Consider the following 22256-nt stretch of genomic DNA (forward strand, 5'->3'; position numbering starts at 1 on the left):
AAATATCACTGTGCTAAACACCTCATCTTTAGTCCACTTACTAGCCCATTTTTTTAGGGGGAGTTGTTTCACTATCACACACATGTCCTGCAAAGCTCCTTCTGCCTTGTCATGCTCACTGCTGCCCTGTCCTGCTCTTCCCTTACTCCTTACCAATCTTCAGACAGAAGCTGTCCCAGCTGGGTGCTGAAGAGGGAGTTTGAGTTGGGACAGCTGGTAGGAAGAGTGAGGAAAGAAGAGGGATCTGTATTGCACTGAGAATCAAGGTGGGCACGAGTGGAAGAGCTGGGACTGACATGGTAGGGTAAGGAGGGAAAGAGCAATTTGCTGGAGCAAGCTTTTAGATCCTGATTTTGCTCAACTGGAAGAAAGACAACAGGTCTTAGGAGCAAGTACTTTGTCCTAATCCTACCCATGTTTTGTTAGGTGACATTTCTAATTTTTCAGGATATCCTTCCTGAAAAGTTTTGCAATGTCCTTTGAGAAACCTTTTAAACTACTGGTAAAAAGTTTTATTAGGTATGTAGAGGGAAATTAATTAAATATCAAAAAAGAACATAGGATTAAAAGAGTTACTTTATTGCAGCATTATCTAGTACATACATTTAATTTTGGTACAATGATCCCAAATCATGTGCTTGATGCTTTTGCAACTTCTTGGTGAGTTTTTTGTTTGTTTTTCACTTCACTAACAGAGTTTTGGAATTTCTGATTTTTTTTTTTTTCTGAGTGTATTCATTTTGCGTGCTCTCACAGTCTGCAATCCAAAATGCAGTTACTGTGCAGAGGAAAAAAAGGCATATTTGGATTATAGATGTGTTTTCCCTGAGATTTTCAGTGGCTTAGCAGATAATTTACCAGATAATTATCCTGGCTAGTATGGTAGTTCTAAAGACATTTGAAAGGTACACCTTCAAGCCAGAAGGATTTAAAACTGGGTCATTATGATTTAACTATGATTTTTAGTGTGTATAAAATCACATTGCTGTGTCAAAGGAAACAATTTTTCCTCCCATCTGTTTTGGAATGGGGGGAGAACTGTCAGCCTGTCAAATTATTTTAATCTGAAGAATTTTGATTAAAATTTGGAAAGAGCTCACACATTTTTAGTTGGTGTAAACACAACCACAATGACATGTTCAGGACTGCAAATGTCTTTTATGGAAATGTGTACTGTGGCAGAGGCAAAATAAAGTTTCAGAGGATTTAAAGTATACCATTCTTCAAAATATATTCCTCACTTGGTTTTAAAAATTTTTTTTCTCCATAAATCAATACTCTATGCATTTATTAAAACAAGCTGAAATGTGAAATGGTCTTTATTTTTCTTTTGGTTTTTTTGGGTTTTTTTCCCTTTGTCTCAATTCTTCCATTAATGTCTGGCACAAAACAGTTGAACAGAGGGATTGCATAATGACACTTAATATGTTTATACTTGAAAGAGCAGTATTTAAAGTACTCAGTCATGTGGAGCTGTCCAGATCAAGAACTCAGTCACAGCATAAAGGGTTTTAGGGGTTACATTTTTAACATTCCTCACATAAATACATCAAAGCTCAATTATTTCAAGAACAACCCAAATTCTCTATGCTTCATCACAATGATGTATCTGAAGAAAAACCAATATGCCAGTTCTCTGGTTTTTTTTCTTTTTTTGATTGGAGGAGGGATCTTTGCAGGAAAACAAAGATCCTTGTGCAGTGATGCAAGTTAACTTAAGCATTAGCTAGATGGCACTGAAACGTGCAAAGGTGTCAAAGTGGCTTGTCTGGAACACAGTCTTTTAACAAAGAAATTTCAAGAATAAAGTGTCTCTTAGCTGCTTAGTTTCCTTTTCTAACCATACTTATATAAGTCTTCTTCTGAAGATGTATTTTTCTTTAAAGCATGCTCTCACTTTCACAAGCCTTTCCCTATTCACTATGTGTGTTGTCACAGAAAGACAACATAAGATAAACAATGCTGAAATTTTTGCTATCCATATTGCATTTTCTGAATTTTATTTCTTTTCAGAATTTGGAAGTCTGTATTTTAACATATAAAGGAAAACCTTTTATTTATCACTTTTCTAGGCTATAGCTAAAGGAGGGACAGCATGCTTAGCATTAATAACATTTTAAAATATAAATTCTACATTAATTGCAATTGTGGAATAAAAGAAAATTTATCTTCTAAGAAGTTAGCAAATGTTCTAGCAGTAATAGCTGCATCATCAGAAAAGCTACCTTTTTGTGAATCCCCTACTGTCTGGCTTTGTAAATAATTGTGAAATATTCAAGAGACAGACTGGCCTAAAATACAGGCATTCAAAAAACAAAGCTCACACACTTTCTATTCGTCTCTGCTTCTTTCCAGTAAAGAACTTTATTCCTGCAAAATCCTTAGACATCCTACATTATTCTGTACTCATCCACAGTAACACAGAATCTTAATGCACATTTCTGCTGCTTCATCACCTTCCCCCTCATGCAGCTGCCCCTGTTGTCACTCTTGTATTTGTAGAACTAAGCTGCTGATGTCCTGAGCCACTTGTAAACAAATAGGCATTTGATGAAAGATTTTTCTGGGTGCACTTATTTCAGTTTGTTTGTTTATTTGTTTTTTTGTAAAGTTGGACAAAATAATAGTCAAAATTGGTTATTAAGTTCCTGTCCTTTAAGAAACTGATTAAAAAGCAATCATTTAATCTGGTGGGGAAGCGGCAGGTCATGAAAAAGCATACTCAGCATCTGTACACTGCAGTCCTGGGCATGTGGAAACCTTTCCAGGACTGTATTCTACCTTAGATCCCAGGCAAGGCAGTCTAGCTTTCTGGGCATGCTTTTTAATCTCTGCTCTCTGTGGAGCTAAATTTCCTCCTACATTGATTTTGCTTGTGACCTTATAGAAATGGAAGTTTTTTCCTGTTAGTTTCAAAATGCTGTATGCTGATTGATCTTTTCTATTTGAAAAATCAAATTCCTCATAAAGATAAGTTGGCCTTTTATTTAATGAGGTTTCTTTTTGTCAGGGTCAGTGCCATTTTTAGAACAAAGGGGAACCTCCCTGTAGAAAGAAACATGTATTAACAGTAGAAAAGAAAGCACCTCTTTGCATCTTGAGAAAGAACTGCATGTAGTTCCAAACTGTGTGTCAGTTTTCTTAGCATTTTCTGCTTTAGATCTTAGGCCAGTAATGCCATCTCAGAGCTCTGAGCAATGTCCTGTCTGGATGTTTCCATTAAAGAGAATGCAACAAGAATCTTTACAACTTTTTAAGGGTGTTTTTTTTGTTGTTGTTTTTAATATAAATATTAAAATAAAGCAGAAACTCATGAGACAGCAGATTTGCTGGGTGGTGTATATTCAAATAATTATGTTTGAAAGCAAGTTTAATCCTTGTCTACTGTCACCCTTAAAAGGGAAAAGGCTCTTATTTTTCCTTGTTGGATTTTTGTGGTCTCCTGTAGGTCTCTAGGAAAGTCTTCAGTTGTCTCTGAGTAGTTCCCTCCTTTTCTCAAGCCTCCTGTTTCCATCCTTGTGGCTCGTTGCTTCCCACAGCTTTCTCTGTTGAGCCCTAAACTGCAGCAGCATTCCCAGTTTGGTGCTCCCTGAGAGAAAGCTCTCTCCTCCTTCCCAACATCCAGTTGAACCAGTGCATAATTGCCTGGTAAGACAAGGAGCCCAGAGCTCTTTTGACAAGCCACAGCCCATTAACAAAACATACACGTAGAGTGGACTGTGAGCTTCACACTTGTAACATCTGTCCCAGTGAGAATCTCAGTTTTCACAGGAAAAAACCCCAAACCAACCTGATATATGTAGTCATCATGGTTTTGGCCAGTGCTTAAGAATGTAAATCTCTTTAATCTGGGATTTCATAAAGCAAGTAAAAAAATTAAAATGAAGTGGGTTTTCTAGCCTTCCACTTAGTTCTGTGATAAGATTCCAAGACTGACTGTCGGTTACTGAAGTGAGGTTGGCCCCAGCTGTTAATGCTCTACTCCAAGGGATGCCTCTTGCAGGCAGTAGGAGGTGTTCTTCATAACTTAACTCTTGATTTAAACTCCTCTTTGTTTATCCTTGTAGTATGTGGAAAGTATGTAAACCTTGGCCAGGATGCAAAGGAGGAGGTAGGGACGCTGCCAAGTCCAAAAGTTGTGTCTTAAAGTCTTGTTTATCTGTTGCTTGCAGCTGAACTGGATCCCTGCATACCATCCTTACCTCCTTTTAGGCACACACCAACCAGTTTATGAGCAGAGTGTTCATAACGCCTGTCCAACCATGCGTCTTTCCTTCTTCGTTGTCAGGATGCTTTATTCCTCTTGTGCTCTAGCACACAGAGCTGCTGTACTGCACGGTGAGCTCTGAGTGATGAGAATATGCTCAGATACTAAAACACTTATTTAGTGAGATGACATAGCTCAGGTCGCCTCCAAAACAAAGGACTCAAATCATGTGCACTTGTGGCAGTCTTTGGAAGAGAATGTCTGTAAGGTCTGGAGTCTGTCACAGATAATGCATAGGGACTGAAATGTGGATATTCTGGTTATCTTCTTAAAAAGGAGTGTTTTCCATAATTCTGGAAATTCCAACTGCCTAAATCTTCTGTTTGTGAAATTAAGACAAGTAAGGTTTCTGAGGAACTTGGAGACTAGCCTTGACAAAGTGATGGTTTCTGTGGAGCCTCTACTTTAAGGCATTTCACTTTCAAAGGTTTGAAGTGTTGATACTTTTAAGCTGGTAGATGATTAAAAATGGATTTTCATCATTGTGTTATTTTTATAATGTTCATCACTTTAATTATTTTAATATTAAAAACATTAATCTCAGAAATCACCTCAGACAATGATACTGAGTTTGTTTGAAAGAACTACAAATTCTACTACAGATTTATCTTTAGAGTTTAATTTCTGTTTAGATATGTGAATTGTGGAAGATGTAGTTTTTAATAACTGGAAAGATTTCAAGGTCCCTTCATAGAGACTTCTGAAAACTTTAGTAACTGTTATTTCTGTCCTGGAATATATTTTGGTTAATGTTTTTATTTTTTTGTACTTCTGTAGGCAAGAAGGAACTTTAATGAAAATTGTAGGTACATAATTTAAAATGTTAATCTTTTCAGTCCAATTTTTCATCACTAAAATAAATATTGCTAGCCAGGTAAATCCATAATGTGTGATTATTCCTAGTATTTTAAAGTTATTCTCATTTTTATTCTCTAAGCAATGTCAAGAAATTTATTTTGTTCATTGATTGGAAAAGTTGAGAAGAACATGAATGACTAACAACTTCTATTTTTTTTGCTGTTCTGAGCAACCTGATCTAGTTGAAGATGGCCCTGCTCATTCCAGGGGTGTTGAATTAGATTGCCTTTAAAGGTTCCTTCCGACCCAAATTATTCCATGAGTGTGTGAATATTTATGGGCTTCCTAGGATGCAGAGTTCAATCATGTTAGATTTTACAGCACACTAGGTATAAAATGGTGGGCAGCACCATTTTGAAAACCACCATTGCATTTCAGGCGAATATTTGGTGGAACCAAACAGAGAAAGGAGTGAGGGGTAAAGAAAGATGAAAATAAAGTCATTGGCAGCTGCTACTTAGGCTGGATAAATATGAAGCAGAGACATGCTGGATGACAATTTCCAGATCACACAGTAAAAGAGTTCACTGCTGTCTGTAATGCTTAATTATTGTATAATAGATACTTATGTAGGGGCAGAATCTTCTTAAATTCCATAGAAAGCATAATTACAAATTCCTATTACTGTTAGGAATACAACATCTGAATTTAGAGGCAGCATGGGAGGATTAGAGCAAAAGGAGACAGAAGGTGGTTAAACAATCTGTTTAGTATCATTCAGCATATCTGTGTCAGAGCTGGTGACAGGAGCATCATCTTGATCTGTTATCAGGTGCATCTTGTCATGGTACTTTCAGCAAAACTTTTAAGAATTTTCACTTTCTGGAGTGATTTGAGTGTAACTACCATCTATGAGATAGAGTTTCAAAGGTTTCATAGGAAGACTTAAGGTGCTTTTGTCAGGAGAGTGATGAGCTGATTAAGGATCTGTGGGTTGGGCAGATGGTTTGAAGTGCTGACAAATGCAGCAGTGAAGTTCATCCTACTATTGGAGGATCATCATGAAGCTGAAGCTGTGCATACTTCCAAGGGACAAGGAAATATGTCACAGCTTTCTAAAAGACTCAGAAATTTGGGGCTTTAGTGTCATGACATCTAGGTAACCTGTGTAGTGACCCTGAAAATAAGCAGCTGGTGTAGAATGAGTATTTAAGACTGTCAGGTGGGAGGGAATTTTGTGGCCATGTAATCCTTCTTTGTGCATGATAGCTCAAGGACTTCTTGTTTTAATGTAGACTGTGTATTTCTGTTCAGTGGGACTTGTTTATTTTTCAAGACTTAGAAAAATAAAATGTTACTTCTTGAGGTATAACAGTTTTAACTGTTCTCAGGTAAGTATTTCTGTTATAAGTCTCAGTTTGCTGAAGAAGCAGGGATGGGTGTATGTTTTTTTACCATGCATAGAAGAGTGCAGTTGTAGTGATATTCTTGGAAGTCACATTTTGGTAGGCAGTATCTTTGGTAGCAGTCATGGCTTGACAACCTTAACCACTTTGTTCAGCTTCCCTCTTTTATACACTGTTCCCTCCACTGGGATGACACAATGTCACTCTGCACAAGGAATGGATCACTCTGGAAACAATAGGAAAAAAGAAACAAAAAACTCCCAAACTTTTACTGTTTAAATTATATCGTCAAGAAGCTGCAGTCTAAATTTACTAGTTAGAAAAATGCAACCTGAGTCAGTTATGCCTATATTTTGATCTTAAGAATTCTGGCATACTCTGCTCTAGTGTCTTCTTCCCACCTTCTCACTGATATCCTTCCTTAGCAAACTCAATAATTTAATCTGAAAGCCAAGGTGGATGTTTTCTAGCATGTAAAGCCATTATGTCCCCATCACATGCATAAATATTATGGCATATAGTTTACTGAAAACGTATTTACTTTTAAATCATTATTGGAGGCTGGATGTAGCATTGATCTGGAGGTGGATAAAGAGGAGGCTTCATGTTTGTGGGTTAACTGAATTTGAGTCGTCAGCACCCTTAGTGTTCCCCTGCAGGGGAGACTGCTGTACAGAGCAGGGACCTGCAGGTAACTCAGGCCTCTCCTGAGCTTGCTGAGGAAGGGTACCTCTGCTCTTCCATTGTGTCTTTGCCAAACAATGTCTTGCTTCAGGCCACATTTTTTTCTTGTTTGCTCTATGGAGTGGCTGACCTTAGGCAACCTAGTTTAGTTAATTCAACTTTACTAAATCTTTTTATACTGAATTGTGTCTGTCTTCTAATCTCTACAGATCCATGTTTTACATTTGAAAGAACTTACTAAGAAATGAGCCAAAAACTCAAGATAGAAAGAACTTTGAGGATTTTTCTTTTGGTGGTTTTACTGTAGCAGCAATGTTCAGTGATGTGAGTGTCTGCATAATGTAACACATCCTATTCCAAATCTTGCCTTTTTTGAATTCTTGAAGAAACCCACACTCATTAAATAGTTTTCTGTTAAGTTGCAGAGAGAACTGCTGTACTTCAGCCTTCCTACTGAGTGACTTCTCATTATAAATTATGTCTTTGTGTCTCAGAAATATTGCACTTCCAAGCTCCACTCATTAGTGAGACTGGAATAAATTTGATAATAACTGGTTCTTTGCGCCAGAGCTGTGTTAAGGAAAGACTGTTGCATTTATGTTCTTGATGCCCAAAACATGTTTGTAATGCGCTGGACCTGGACAAACCAGGAATTACCAAGGCTGGCTCTGTGTGTTTGTATGTGTAAATGTGGATGAGTACATGCAGGCAACATGATTTATGTTTGCACTTCTTTCTCTCCTTCTATTTTGTCTAAAAATAAGAAATATATTTAAAACAAAGGTTTTGATAATGGTACTGAATGTATTTAAGAAAAAATGATTTTATTCCTTTCTTCTAAAAGAGTATATAATTTTTCACTTCCTTCAGAGAAGCTGCATTGTTTTACAGATAGACTTATTTGATCACAGATCATTATCTCACAGGAAATATTAAAGATTTTTTTTAAGCTAAACAAGATAACTGTGCAGGCTTTCAACTAAGTTTAGTGTAAGCTGTTAAGAGGTTTCAGCACACTTCTTACAGTACCAGTAACTGACCTCTTTTAAGTACTTCACCCCCTAACAGCCAAGAAGTATCTTCATATTGGTTCACAGGAGATTACTACTAACTGCCTCATTTGTTCACATTAACTTAATGGAGAGTAATGACATTCCATGTCATGAAGTAAGTTTTGTCATCCATATTCCGCTTCAACATCTTTAATCTCACTTTATTTGAATTATTGAAGATTTGGTTTTGTAATACGAAGGTCAGCAAATGCTTTACCTTTTACTCTGTCTCTGATTCAGACTCTAGTAATGCACTTTGTAGTTTTAAAAGGCCATGCTTAAATATCCTTTTACATACATCTTAAAAAGATCCCAGAATAAAGGGAGAAAGAAATTAACACCAGTGTTTTTTTATATTGTTTTCTTCATATTTCATGTATAGGGAAACAAAGTAGAGGACATCCTTTTCAAGGTATTTTGTTTCTTTTATCAAACATACTTCTGAGGAATTCTTCCATTGAAGTGTTTGCAGTTTTAATTATTGGCTAAATGTTCTTATATTTGAGCATCTTTACTCCTGGGATATCTTTGTGACACTCTTTGCTATCATTGAGTAGTAATTACTTATGTAGTTAGCCAAGACTATTTGCTGCAAAAAGCTTAATTTGTTTTCTCTATTCATTTTCTGAAAAATTTTCATTCCCATTTCTGTTTAGTGTATTCCATAGGGAATGAATACAAAGAGCTTCCCCAGTAATTAACATAGAAAACACGAATCTCTCTCATCTTTAAATTAGTCTTTGACCATAAACCAATTATATTAAAAAGCTTGCAATCTAATGAAAAAGGGGAACAAATAAAGTTATTATTAAAATGGTAGTTTTCTCAGTCTTACCTCTCAAGATTGCAGTATTTACTGGTCAGGTCTTGGTCTTACAAAGGTTGTTCATGGAATTTTTTTTTTTTTTGATGTGCTGTTTGTTTGCTTCTTTGGTTTTAGGTTTTTTTGGTTGGTTGGGGTTTTTTTTTGTTGTTGTTGTTTTTTTTACTCCAATGTATTACTCCTCAAACTTTTAAGCACATATATCCAGAATTTAACTGCTAGTGCTTCATAACGACTTGGTTAGCTATGTGGGAGGCAAGATTAGGTTAGGTGAGAAGAGAGGCATGGAGGTGTGCTTCAGACTGCTTGTTTTGACTAGGAGTCTGGGAGACGTTCTTGTCAGTAGACTTGGGACCAAAGCTTTTCAAATGATGGTGACCTACTGTGTGTCAGCATTCTTTGTGGATTACCTTTCATCTGCTGTTGGTGGGACGTGGAGTCTTGAAGGTGTGTTTTTCTCACTGTAAGTCACTTTTGTTAAGGCTTTCCAAGACTTAGTCACTGCTGTCTTGCCTTTAGCTTCTCCAGTTCTTTGTGCTTCCTATTTTTTGAACTGTGATCCTAGTGGAGGATAGAAAAATGAATAATTAAACAGAGATTGCATCCAGACTACAGGAGATGTTCTTCAGGCTGCTACTTATAATAAGCACTTCATCTGAAAGAAATGCCCAGTAAGTGGCTGATACTGTGACATTTATTCATACTCCTAAGCTTATTCCTACTCCTAAAGGGTACTGTCTTCAAACATAATACTTAACTACTTGGAAGCGTCTTTTAGCCATCCTATGGTGCCTTTTCATAAATAAATGTATTTTGTGGGTGTAGAAGAAAGGTGAGTTATTTTTAAACAACTTCTTAGTTACAACCTTGCCTGTATTTAGTTTGTCCCACAAATAGGTTCTGAGTCACTTAACAATCTTTTCCTTATCTTGTTAAACTGCTAGATATGAAAATAACTGCACTAAAATCAGCTTTTTTTTTTTTTAAGGAAATAAGTGTCTGCTTGATCTTAAATAAACCTTAATAGTAAGCCTTCTGAGTTAATAAGCAGGTTCTGTGGTTTGCATGGGCTTTCAATACTACTTGTGTTTCTCTTTGAAATGTTGTAGATTTTAAGCTTTACTAGAAGAATTATGATTAAATGTTAAAAATGATAATGTTTTTTCTTTGGTAGGAGTATAGTTTCAAGACTACTTTGCTGCTTGTTCTTTTGACATATTTTAAAAGTGCAAGTAAAACAAAAGACCTTGTTTTTTTTTTTTTTAAGTAGGCAAAATGAAAAATGAAAAAACCCACACGGTTGTTATCATGATCCACTCTAGAATCCTGCTATCCACTGTAGCAACTGACTGCTGTAAACTTGATGGGTTTCCAGCTGATAGCTCTTACATCTAGAGAGCTTGTTCTTTCAAACCTAAACTTGCTATTTATCCCATGTGCAGAAATTGGTTATTGATTATATTCTTCTACTGGGTTGGTAAAGTTGCTTAGTCATTGGTAGGGGCTTAATCTGGAATTTAATGACATTTTTTCTCATTCAATCCATTGATCAGTATGTGTCTATTTACATTCTAACAGTGGGTGTTTTTCTCCCACTGCATATTAAACAACCTCATAGGCTTTAATTTTCCTTTATTGCCCTCTTGTTAATGTAAGAAACATGAAATGTGCCATTAGAATTTTTTTGTTTTAGGCTGGTAGGATTGCTTTCTGTGCTCTTTGGAGCCACTTTTTATTTTGTTTCTTTTTTCTTAAGCACGGCAGTACATTGTACAGAAGAGGAGAAGAAACTTAATAAAAACTGCATGTCTATCTATTCCAATAAGCAGAGCTTTATTAAATTGCATTGTCAGGTCAGATTTATTTAATGTGATGAAGGAGATACAAATTATATCTTGAACCTTAGCTTTGGTACTCATTTTCATGTGTATTTGATACTCAAGAGGATGGGCCAGCTATGCACAGGTACAGCTTTTGCATTCCCAGTGGGACTGGGGCTCTGCAGGCCTCCTGATCCATTTGCTCAGGTGTAGTGCTGAATTGTGCTCCCTAGCTCAGCTGTGCACTCATCTATGAGACTGACCTGCTTCCTTGTACTCCGTGTGACAGTGGTGGAAGGAAACTGATTCAATTTTACACAGCTGGAATTTTCCTTTGGTTCCCTTTGAACTTAAACAAACTACTCTGTCCTGTTGCTCTGTCCATTTCCTTATTTCTGAAAGATCTGTGTTGGAACCAGATCTTTTTAGGATATTTTGAGAAGAGTGGATGGATTACTTCAGGTATCTTGGAGGATGTGCTTTCATTTGTAGCCTCAGTACAGTGTTTACCTTTCTAGCAATGGTTTAATAAACTTGTGATCTGTGATGATCCTTTATGCTTCTCTGAAGATGAGCCAATTACTTGCTCGACTACTCTTACTTGTGTACCTTTAAGCAAACAGTGTTGTCCCTGCCTTTTATAAAAGTTTATTTTTCTGAACATTTCTCTGTTATTTCAAAAACATTTTGAACATCCTTGTGTGTTCAGTGAGCTCTCAGTGTTCTGTCTAGCATGGAAAGTGCAGCACTCTTCCTTCGCTGTAAAACCTCTGGATGAGACAGTACTTGTTAAATGAAGTGCAGGTATGATGACCAGCTGCCTACCTGTGCTGTGGTAACAGTGGTGCTGGACAGCATCTTCGAGCAGTCTGGCAGTCCAGGAATGTCTTTTGGCTTTCTAATCTCCTGTGTAAAGTTCTTACTGCTGCAGATAGATGGAGTAACTCTGAGTAGATATCCATAACATCACTATTGTCACACAGCATTTATTTATTTCCTTGCACTGACTAGGAAAACATATTTACCAAGCTGATGTATATTCATGCTGAAAATGGCCAAATATAAACTTTCTAACACAGATCTGAGTATTACAAAGCAGGCATTCTTTATTGCAGTGCTGGGCATTTGGAGGATCATTCCACTAATCAACACTCCCTGAGTGTTGAGTAAACAGAATTTTTACCATACACACTAATAATTAGCTATCCCCACTTACTTGATCCATATGTATTACTTTATTTACATAGTCACAGCCCCTATCAGAAGTCCTTTTATGGTTCTTTGGAGTCTTCTGTAGTGGTCTTTAGTGCCCAATGTCCTTTTCAGATGGCGTTTTCTTGACCCACACTTTTGAGTGTATTATCATTGTTTTGCTTTGTCAGCTTTGCAGAGCTGAGCTGGCATCCTGCTTGTGTTTTGCATGACTTCTGTTTGCCTGAGTTCTATCTTCTATGTCTCCAAGGCTTTGTTCTCCTGTCTGTATCAAGTCCTTCTGCTCTTGTACTATCTCCAGTCATTCATGCAGTTTCTGATCTTAATGCAGTCTTTCTTTTCTCCTGTATTCCTTATAACTATTTTTCAGTGGAGAGGTTGGAGTCTTTGTGGTTTTGGATTTATTTTTTTTGTTTGTTTTTTGTTTGTTTGTTTGTTTTGGTACTTTAAAATTCATATTAAGGATTGAAGGATTTTAGAGTAAGACTTTGGCAATTTTAATTGCCAATATTTATAGCTCAAATTAATGTAAGGCAAGTCAGTAGTAATAAAGACTGTTTAACTTGTGCTACAGGCTAATTACAATAAAAGCATGTATGGACACTCTTTAGCTGTTTTGTGAATGCACTGACTTCTTTGTTGAAGAAAAATTGTGTCGGGTCTTAACACTAGAAATAAATGTCATTAAATATGCACAGTTTGTCCCAGTATTGGACAAGTTGTTGACAGAGTTCCAGCTCTGAGAAAAAACACACCTTCAGGTCAGTTGTATCAGCAGTGAAAATGAGTAAACCTCATTTAGTGGGTCATGCAAGCAGGAACTAACTGGGCAGGTGACCAGCATTAAAGGCCACTTCCATCTCAGTATTGTGACCCAATAGGGGTTGTAGCAAATAGCTTCATTCCTGGTGGGAATATGTTTTTGAATTGTAGTTGGGCTCCAACTTGGCAGATCTGTTATCCAGGAATTTCTACCTACTGTGAGAAGAAGATGCTGTCAGTCTAGTGATCTGGCAGCATTTTACTACTTTTGGAAGTCCCAGTTTTCAAGCCCACATATATTGAGGGAATTCTAATTTGGAAAAGAAATTCCTGTGAGTAATGCCTGATGACACATCTTTCATCTCTGCATTTCCTGAGTTCTAAGAATAACATTTTATGTGTGATAATTTTGATTTCTGGACTGTCTCAGTCATGTGCTGTATTTAATTCTGCTTGTGAAATGGACAATGTGAGGCTAAAAGAAGAGTGTCTTTTAAAAATGCTTTGGATACCACTTAGGTGATGACTGAGTTTTGGCAGTGGCTACCCAGTTAAGAAATCTGCTGCAGTGCCTTATTTAAGGGCAACATAATGAAGTGAGAAATTAGGATTTAATGCAAGGGGAATGTGCAGTGTGGGTGGGTCATGCAGATGGATTTTGGTAGGGTGATGAAAAAGGTTTCTACAGTCAGAAATACTAAAATTGCAGTGGTGGTACTTGCCTTTTAGCAGGCAGGAGATATGTTAAATCTGATCTAAATCAGTGCTCATTTTTTTTCCTAAGACGAAAATGGCTACTTATGAAAGGTTAGAGGATTTATGGTGGTGTCAAAACATATGGCAGATGGGCTGGATTAGGACTCATGAGTATAGTAATCCAAATCCTTTCTGCCAAGCATTACAGTGGATCTCTTCTGCTCCTGGACTGCCCTGATTGTGCACAATCAGATCAGAGTAGCACAGGCTGTCAGGAGGCTCAGAAGAGTTACTAGTGAAAGTATTTGTCTGAGCAGAGTTCATTTTGAAAGCACTTTCTTAGCAGGCAAAAGTCTACTGGGGGACTGGCTGTATTATTTAATTTTAATAAATTGCTGGAATGATTTTCCTTCAAAGCCTTAAAGAAAGTAAAGCCAAAATATGTGCTAAACCTTTCTCATTTTCTGTGACTATATTAGCACAGAGGGATAAAAGCTATGCTAAAATCATGAATGTTCAGAGATGAAAAAAAGGGGAATGAATTTGTCTTTCCTTTCTAGGCCAATGCTGTCTGTGAGATTTGAAAACTGAGTAATAGAAAAAAAAGAGAAAGGAAAAAGGCATCCTACTTCTTATTGTTGTGACAGACATTTCTTGCCTCTAGACTGAGCGTCCTCTGAAATCTGAAAATTCACAATTGCATGTCAGTGTTATGCAGGTTATTGGTAACTGTACTTAATTTGTAGTTAATTTTAAAAGGTTGTAAAGCTACTGGCTATTGAAAAGATGCATATGTGAAATCTGGGGAAGAATGTGTCCAAGGAAGCAACAGGAAATTTGCACTTCTCTCCTGTGATCAATTAACTGAGTTTAAGAATCTACCAGAGCCCAGTCTCCAGTTGACTAGTGCTTTACAGCATGATAAATTGATATGCTGGGGTGGTAAACCTACTCCAGTATCTCTGAGTTCTATGGTGAGTGCTTAGATATTTCATTTGAAAATAATGTGAAATGCTTAAAAATAGCAAAAAAAGTTTTGTTACAACATGACACACAAACCTGTATATGGATAATCTGTGTTCTTTGTAAAACCTACAAGTGTGAGGATCCAGATATTACAGACTTTAAATGTAAAACTTAAAAGAGGGGCTGCAAATAGTTACTCCAGCAGTGAAGACTGACTAGCTTTTTGGGATAGGAGAAAGAAGCAAACTTCTAGTTGTTAATATTTGGTTAACATACCTGAAAATTTTTAGTAGGTTTCACTATTATCCATAAGGAATAGCATATCTGTACTTTCATGATTTTTTCAGAGAACTTTGTAATGTGAAATTTTGTGGCATTTAATTGAAAAGTTTAATGGTTAGGACTTCAGAAAAGTGAGATTTTCTTCCAGTTGTTAAGTAAGTATTAAGAAAATAACACAGCTGCCTAATCAGTCCATGGAAGTTCACTTTTCATCTGTTAATGAAGTTTCACTTCTTTAATATTTGGGATATCTTAATCTTTCAAGTTGTATATAGTCTTCCAGAAAAGACTGTTTCTAACTGAAACAAACAAAAAAGACCATCTTTAATTTCCCAGCTTCTTTCTGTCTTAGCAGCCTCCTCATAAGAGATTCATAAGAAGGATGTATGAGAGAGCAAATAGGTCATGCTTAACATTTGAGAGTTGTTTGTGTATGTTTGAAGGAAATGAGTTTCAAAATTATTGAGCCAGAAGGGTGGGCAGAAAAAATTTCATGTAGAAAATTGTGAAGAAAATGAAAGGACAAGTTAAGCCAGGGACATGAGGTTTTACTGTGAGGATATACATGCAAATCCATGAAACCTGAATAATCTTTTTATTCCAAATGTAAACTTAGTTGGGAATTTCAGTGATAAACAGTTTATACAGCTTTATAACATTAAAAACATTTAAATAATTTTGGCAGGCATAGATGAAACCATATGTGAAGTGAGTTGTAAGGTATTACCCAGCTTACAAATAGAAGTAAGTTGTTCTAATAGGCTTTCCAGGGAATGTAGTTATCATGATGTGTAGATGAGTGTTTTGATTGATACATTACCAAAACATTGTGGATTATCCAGAATATAAAAAAGCTAGCAAATCAAACTGCTATTAACATGGCAAATTAAATCTGGACCCAGACTTTATGTATAAAAAGTGTTTTTAACATGTTCATAATCCAAGTACATGAATGTTTCCATTATAAATTTATTTTTTCCCTACTCCATTAAATTCCATAATATAGCATAACTGGTTTAATATTTTAAACTTCACAAGGAGGAACTGTGTGGAAATGCAAAAAGGTATAAATTTCTTCCTGATACATTACAAGATAAATTACAAATTATCATTACTAGACTGTGTCTTTTTAGTAGAACATCAGTAAACTGTAGAAAACTATTAGTAACTAGCCTAAAATGGAGCAACATAATCATCTGTAATTCATGATATCAAGGCTTGATCCCACCCACAAAGGAGAAAAATGAGTTGTTTTGTAGAAATAAGACAAAACATTCTACTGTGAGGTTTTGCTTCTGAATAACTAAGTAAATATTGAGTAATCATCCCATAAATGTGTAGTGTGAGATGGAAAAAGCAAACCTAATAAAATGAAAAATGACTGACAAATAATTCTTTCTAATAATGGGGAAAAAGTAATCAAAGCACTTAATCTGTATCTGTAACTATTTGCAAATAGGGTTTTTTTTATTTCCTTATAAAAGGCATCTGAGAAATTGAAATATAAAAAAACATGTATTTTTGCTTCTACATAGAGATAGAGAGCAATGTAAACCAGCTTTCATTTAGGGTGCCTATGTAATCGAGAGTAGAACTTATCCAAGAAGCAGCTCCTGCTGGAAAATGTTCAGTTACTCCATAAATAAGTGCAGATAGTTCAAGTTGCTAGCATGATGACATTGGTATGTGGAGTGAGCTGCATGCTTCCTATAATTTTATTTAGATGCATATGAAGATGTGAAAGGTTTTGGAGCGCTTATTATCGTGTGCTTGAGGAGGAACTCCCAATGTATTGTTTGGCTCTGAGATCAGAGAATCACGGAATCATTAGAGTTGGAAGGGACCTCTGGAGATTGTCCAGTTCAAATCTCCCTGCCAAGGCAGGGGCACCTAGAGCAGGCTGTCCAGGAACAAATCCAGGTGGGTTTTCAATCTCCAGAGGACAAGAATCCACAACATCACTGGGCAGCCTGTTCCAGTGCTCTGCCACTCTCGGTGTAAAGAAGCCCTTCCTCATAGTGAGGTAAAACTTCTTGTGTTTTATAGAAAATGAAGTGGGACTTTCAGAAGTAGGAAGAGCTGAAGGCTGCAAGTTAATAGGTAGGAGCTAGGAGACCTAAATAGGGAATCTGCATCTGTTTTCCTCTCTTGCTTTCTTGGAAATTTTGTTCAGTTCTCTAATGAAATGCCTTGGGTGAGACTTGATTAAGGAAAATGGATCTGGAACATCCTTTAGATTTTAAATCTAGCTAAGGCAAACTTGTGTTTTGGTCACAGCCAGAAACAGAGAAGAGATTTGGGAGATTATGTAGGAACTAATGTAAGATTCCATAAATTCCTCTAAAATAAGAGTTTCAAAAGCATTATACAACTAGATTTTAAGCAAGAACTTACAGCCCGAAAATATGTGAAGGCTTAACTGTGATTCATTCTTGATAGAGCTTAAATGAAATACATAGTTCCTTTAGTCTGTAGTCAACAACGTACCCCAACATGGCACGATCCAAATGTCAGAGCTGGAGATCTGTTGTGTTTGTTTCCATTACTGAAAAAGAGTTCTATCAAATATTTTCTTGGTTCTTTATTGTGTATAATTTACATAACTAAATACCTAGTGTTGATTTATGCTATTTTTTTTTTCTTTCAGAGAAAGAATTTGACCCTGTTCTTCAGCATTGGTTTATTGACCTCCTGGGGAACTGCACTGCTAGGTGTTCGCTTATACTGGATGGGAAACAAGCCCCCAAGTTTTTCTAATTCTGACAATCCAGCAGCTGACTCAGACAGTTTTCTTACACGTACCCTGACCTTCTTTTACTTGCCAACCAAGAACCTCTGGCTGTTGCTGTGCCCAGATACCCTCAGCTTTGACTGGTCTATGGATGCTGTGCCCCTTCTAAAAGCAGTCAGTGACTGGAGGAATCTACACACTGTGGCCTTCTATGCAGGACTCCTCCTCCTTGCCTACTTTAGCTTGAAGGGCTCCAGCAATGGGAGAGAATTCAATGGGAAAACGGTAATGAATGGCAAGCAAAATGCTAATGGGCATAGCTGTCACCCAGAGATGGAGTACAAGACACTGGAGGTGAAGTCAAGCTTTGCATCAAAAGAAGAGAATGGCCTAAAAAAGCATGAAATTCAGAAACTGCAGCTTCCTTCAACCGAGAACATTGTCATTCTGTCTCTCTCTTTGTTAATAGTGCCCTTCGTTCCTGCCACAAACCTGTTTTTCTATGTTGGCTTTGTAATAGCAGAGCGTGTGCTGTATGTTCCTAGTATGGGCTTCTGCCTGCTGGTTACAGTAGGTGTCAGGGCCCTTTATGTCAAAGCCCAAAAGCGCTTTCTGAAGAACTTGGTTTTTTGTTCCACTGCTGCATTAATTGTTTTCTATGGACTCAAGACTGTTGTCAGGAATGGGGACTGGCAGAATGAAGAGATGCTGTATAGGTCAGGGATAAAAGTAAACCCTGCTAAAGGTAATTTTTTTGCTCTTTATGGCTCTCTAAGTGAATGCTTCACTTATTCCTGTCTGTCTTTGCCTTTGAATTGTCTGATTTTACTAGCAACATATAAAGAGAAGACTTTAAGAAATGTCATTTCAAGTTGCAGTAGTATGTGCATTAGTAAAACATGGGGAAAAGCAGGAATGTGTTTTGATTAGGTGTTACAGGTTTGATATTAACATGGAGAAAAGGAGACCCTAAGGTAAGGGGATATGTTATTTTTCCGTGGTATTAGTTCTGTGTTTTGAAATTAAAGATGCATTATTAGTATTATAGAGCCCACCCTGGTGTTTTTCCATTTGGAATCTGGTATATAGCTAATGAATGTTTTTTGTGAGTTTACCAAATGTTCTCTTTTCTCTGATTAGAAAATATAACAAATAGTAAAGGACAGCATCAGGGAAGTTCTGTTTCTTTATTTCATCTGATGCAAATAATGTCAATACTACATAATAAAAATGAGGAAATGAGGTCAGGTATAATTCAGCCGAGGAAATGACTATAGTTCCCCCTGCCTACGAGTACTGCACAGAGTTATTGTCAAATACTTATGCCTTCCTGTTCATGTGTAAGTATCAGCTATTTGTAACATTGCCCAGCCACATCTCAAAGGTTATATCTATGCTGTAATGAGATGTGACCACAGCTAGTGTAAACATATCCAAACAGGCAGTGAACCTGCCAGTTTCGGTATCAGTAACACTGTTTAGCTGTAGCTCTGTGGTTTCAAGCATATATGGCAGGTCCAGCTTGGATCCTGAGATCCATGCTGCCTGGCTGTACTGCTCTTGGCACCAATGCAGGTTTATTTGAGAATGGTCAAAATATCACCTGTGAGTGCAGTGTAGACATTGACTAGGCCTTCCTTATTCACAGTTCATCAGAAGTGAGAAGGGATTAGTTGATTGCTTTGCCTGTCTGTGAAAGAAAAATTTGACAGCACTTGAATACTTGAATTTTTTCAGGCCTCTACTCAGAAACTCCTTATGTGATGCAAAGTCATCTGCAGATAGAGTTGTATATTTTGGTTAGACAGTTGTATCATGCCATAGTCTAAAAATTGTGTTATTAAGAGGCAAATGCAGGTGGTTACTGTGAGCTGATAGTGAAAAAGTAGACTTGGCAGATAAAATGCCCAGCAAAGTAGCATTTTAGTAGTTTGTCAGTCTGATTTTGTAACTCTTCTTCATATACTTTCTCACCCTAGGAAAATTACTGAACTTGTTGCTGCAGTGAGTGAGTCTTTAATTGTGAACAAGTACATCCCATTTGTTTTACTTTTTTTTTTTTCAAAACTAGTGCAGGAGAGCAAGAAATGAAGTAACTGAACAGTGAGCCAGCACACCAGAGTGATTATATGAAGCTCTGAGACTTACAAGTTTAGTGACAGTATAAAACTTTTATTAAAACACTGGAATTTCTTGGGAAGAAAAGTGTGTATGCACTTGGTTAGTTATTGCATGTTCCGTTTTTGTCCTTGGTGGAGATGCCGAGACATTATTAGTTGTCTGCTTGCAATGAGACAAATTTTATGATTAAAAAAAACCCCAAAACATGCTAGTTTTTGCCCAGTAGTATGATCGGCTGCAGCATTGTCTGGAAATTAGACTACTGGGTATTATGCTCCCAGGAGACAAAATGAGCTGTTTTCATCTTCACATCTCAGTATGCACAGACTTGTGTGTGCATGATCGTCTGGATTCTTGCCATATAAGCTGACATTAAGTGTCTTGTAAGATGTGTAAAAGCAAAGACAGTATGTCAATGTAATGATATAGACATGACTGAGCTGACTTAAATAAATCTGCTTAAAATATCTTGTTAAACTTCTGCTGAATATTTACTAGCCCATGTACATTGTACCAAGGCTGGGCATTAGAAATCCCTAGCTATTGCAACCTGTCACCCACCTCTATTCATTATTGTGAATATTTCTAAGATTATCCCTGGCTTTGACTATGCTAATTTTATTTTCTGTTTCTCATATAGTCAGGCAAGCCTGACTGGACTAGACTGGCTGCCAATCCTGCAAAAGCATTAGGAGATCAACAATTCAAACTACACTTCAGTAATTAAACAAGGTTGACATAGGAAAAACAATTTATTTTTATTTGCCTCTTTTTTCTAGTTTTATGAATTCTAGTGATAAATAGGCTATTTAGAGAGTGGTACAATGGGCTGCTCAGCCAAACAGTAGAGTGAAGTGTTTTCCTTATTTTTAGGCTACTAAGAAGAGGCTGTCACTCCCCATTTCTCTTATTTCTCAACTTGTAGCAAGTTTCTCCTCAATAGTATTTTCTTACTTCTGAAATTGTGGAGTAGCAGGATAATTTTCCCTCATAGTTCTGCTTTTTCTCTCATCTTCTGCAAAGAGCTTCTTCTGAACAAAAGCTGCTTCTGTCATAATCTAAAAAGCAATGAGGCATCCCTTGTAAAACTCACAGTGGAGAAGCTGATAAAGAAATAGGAATCTGTGAAGACCAGCTAAAGAAAAAAGATTAGTATTTTGTTCCAGATCCGTCTGTATTCTGGTCTAGCAGACTGAATGCCACTGATGACTGAATGCTGTGTAAGACTGAGCTGATGTGCTGTAGTCATAAGGGCATCTGCTGAGGCAAGCTTTTAGCATGGCTGCGTTAGTGTACTAAGGTGGCTGAGCTGCTTTGGAAATGGAGTTGTCTCATTTGGTGGTGGTTTATTATCAGGTCCTCTGTGTTGTGATATGTGCAACATTATAATCTTATATTCAGCTGTGAGACTTTCAGGCAAACATATTCGGCAGCTTCCCCATCTTCAATCCTCAGGGAAGACATGGGTGATAATGACCTCACTGGTACTTTCTTCTGGCCCCTTGAGGGGTACCTTGCAGGCAGCGCAGACACTTGTGTTCTGCCGCGGGTGAGAAAGCTTCTACTCCTGCAGGCAGCCACAGCCTTTCTGCAGTTTACATTTCTCCAGGCTGTTTTTGTCGATCACTGACAAGGTGGGAAAAAATACTCAAAAGCATGAGCATGGATTATCTCTTTAAAAAAAACCTAAAAATGCACCATGGGAGAGTCAAGTGAGAAGAAGGTGGTGAAGCTGCCTCCAAACTACCCTGTGTGTGCCAGCGTTCCTGGCTGCCTCACTGTGTGGCAGGCAGCTGCCATCCCTTGGCTAAGGGAGTCTTTGTGAGGACTTGGGATGCCTTAGCTGCATCTTTACTGGTCTTGACTCGTATTTCCAATAACTTTTAAAGTGATCCAAGCAGTACCTTGTTACAGTTTCTCAGCACTTGAGGGAGAAATATGCAGGACTGACTAATTTAGTTTATGGATTCTGAAGTGGGTGTATGCATGTTTTGACCATAGGGAGGGAAAGATACAAGTGTTTCTCTTTCCTGCCTTCAACTTAATGAGCAGCCCAACTGATACAAGTCTCATTATCTGAATGTTCTTTTATAGCAAATGCAGCCTCCCAAAATATAAACACAAACAAAAAAGTTATAAATGAGTGGTAGCTGTCATATCTTTTTCAGTTAGACTGAGGGTCATTCTGTGGTGATGATTACCTTGTGTTTAATATAAAATTTTAATGACACACGAAATAATTGTGCTTATTATGCCTCATTAACTCTAGTTTTCCCTGTGGTACCGAAAATAAGCTTCAAAAAACATAATCTTCCTCTGGGCCTTGCAGTCCACCTCTGAACATGGAAGATAATTATGATATATTTCCTATACCTCGTACAGACATTGATTAAAGAAGTAGAAAATAGAGACGCTTAAACTGCTAGACTGCTACAGATATATTAGTTGCTTGGTCATATTTACTAATGAAATGTTAGTCTCCTGGTGCCATTAGATTTGCAAGTAGGCTTTGAGGATTCTTCCAGGAAATAGTTGACCTGCTACACAAAGCAGATGCTTAACTAAAAATTCCTCTCAGTTCAGTAAGGAAAAACAGTTACTATATTTTGTACTAAGCTAGGTAGAGAAACTGTATT

General features: G+C 37.1%; 1 protein-coding gene across 1 annotated transcript in view; it reads left to right on the plus strand.

Annotated features, from left to right (window-relative positions):
- TMTC2 (transmembrane O-mannosyltransferase targeting cadherins 2) overlaps window positions 1–22256 on the plus strand; it is a 232453-nt gene that overhangs the window by 119491 nt on the left and 90706 nt on the right. The window contains exon 3 of the mRNA XM_021528041.4: window positions 17416–18244. Coding sequence (XP_021383716.1) covers window positions 17416–18244 — 829 coding nt within the window. The remainder of the gene's footprint in view (window positions 1–17415; window positions 18245–22256) is intronic.

The sequence above is a fragment of the Lonchura striata genome, chromosome 1A, assembly GCF_050655825.1.
Source record: "Lonchura striata isolate lonStrDom1 chromosome 1A, ASM5065582v1, whole genome shotgun sequence".
Classification (NCBI taxonomy): domain Eukaryota; kingdom Metazoa; phylum Chordata; class Aves; order Passeriformes; family Estrildidae; genus Lonchura; species Lonchura striata.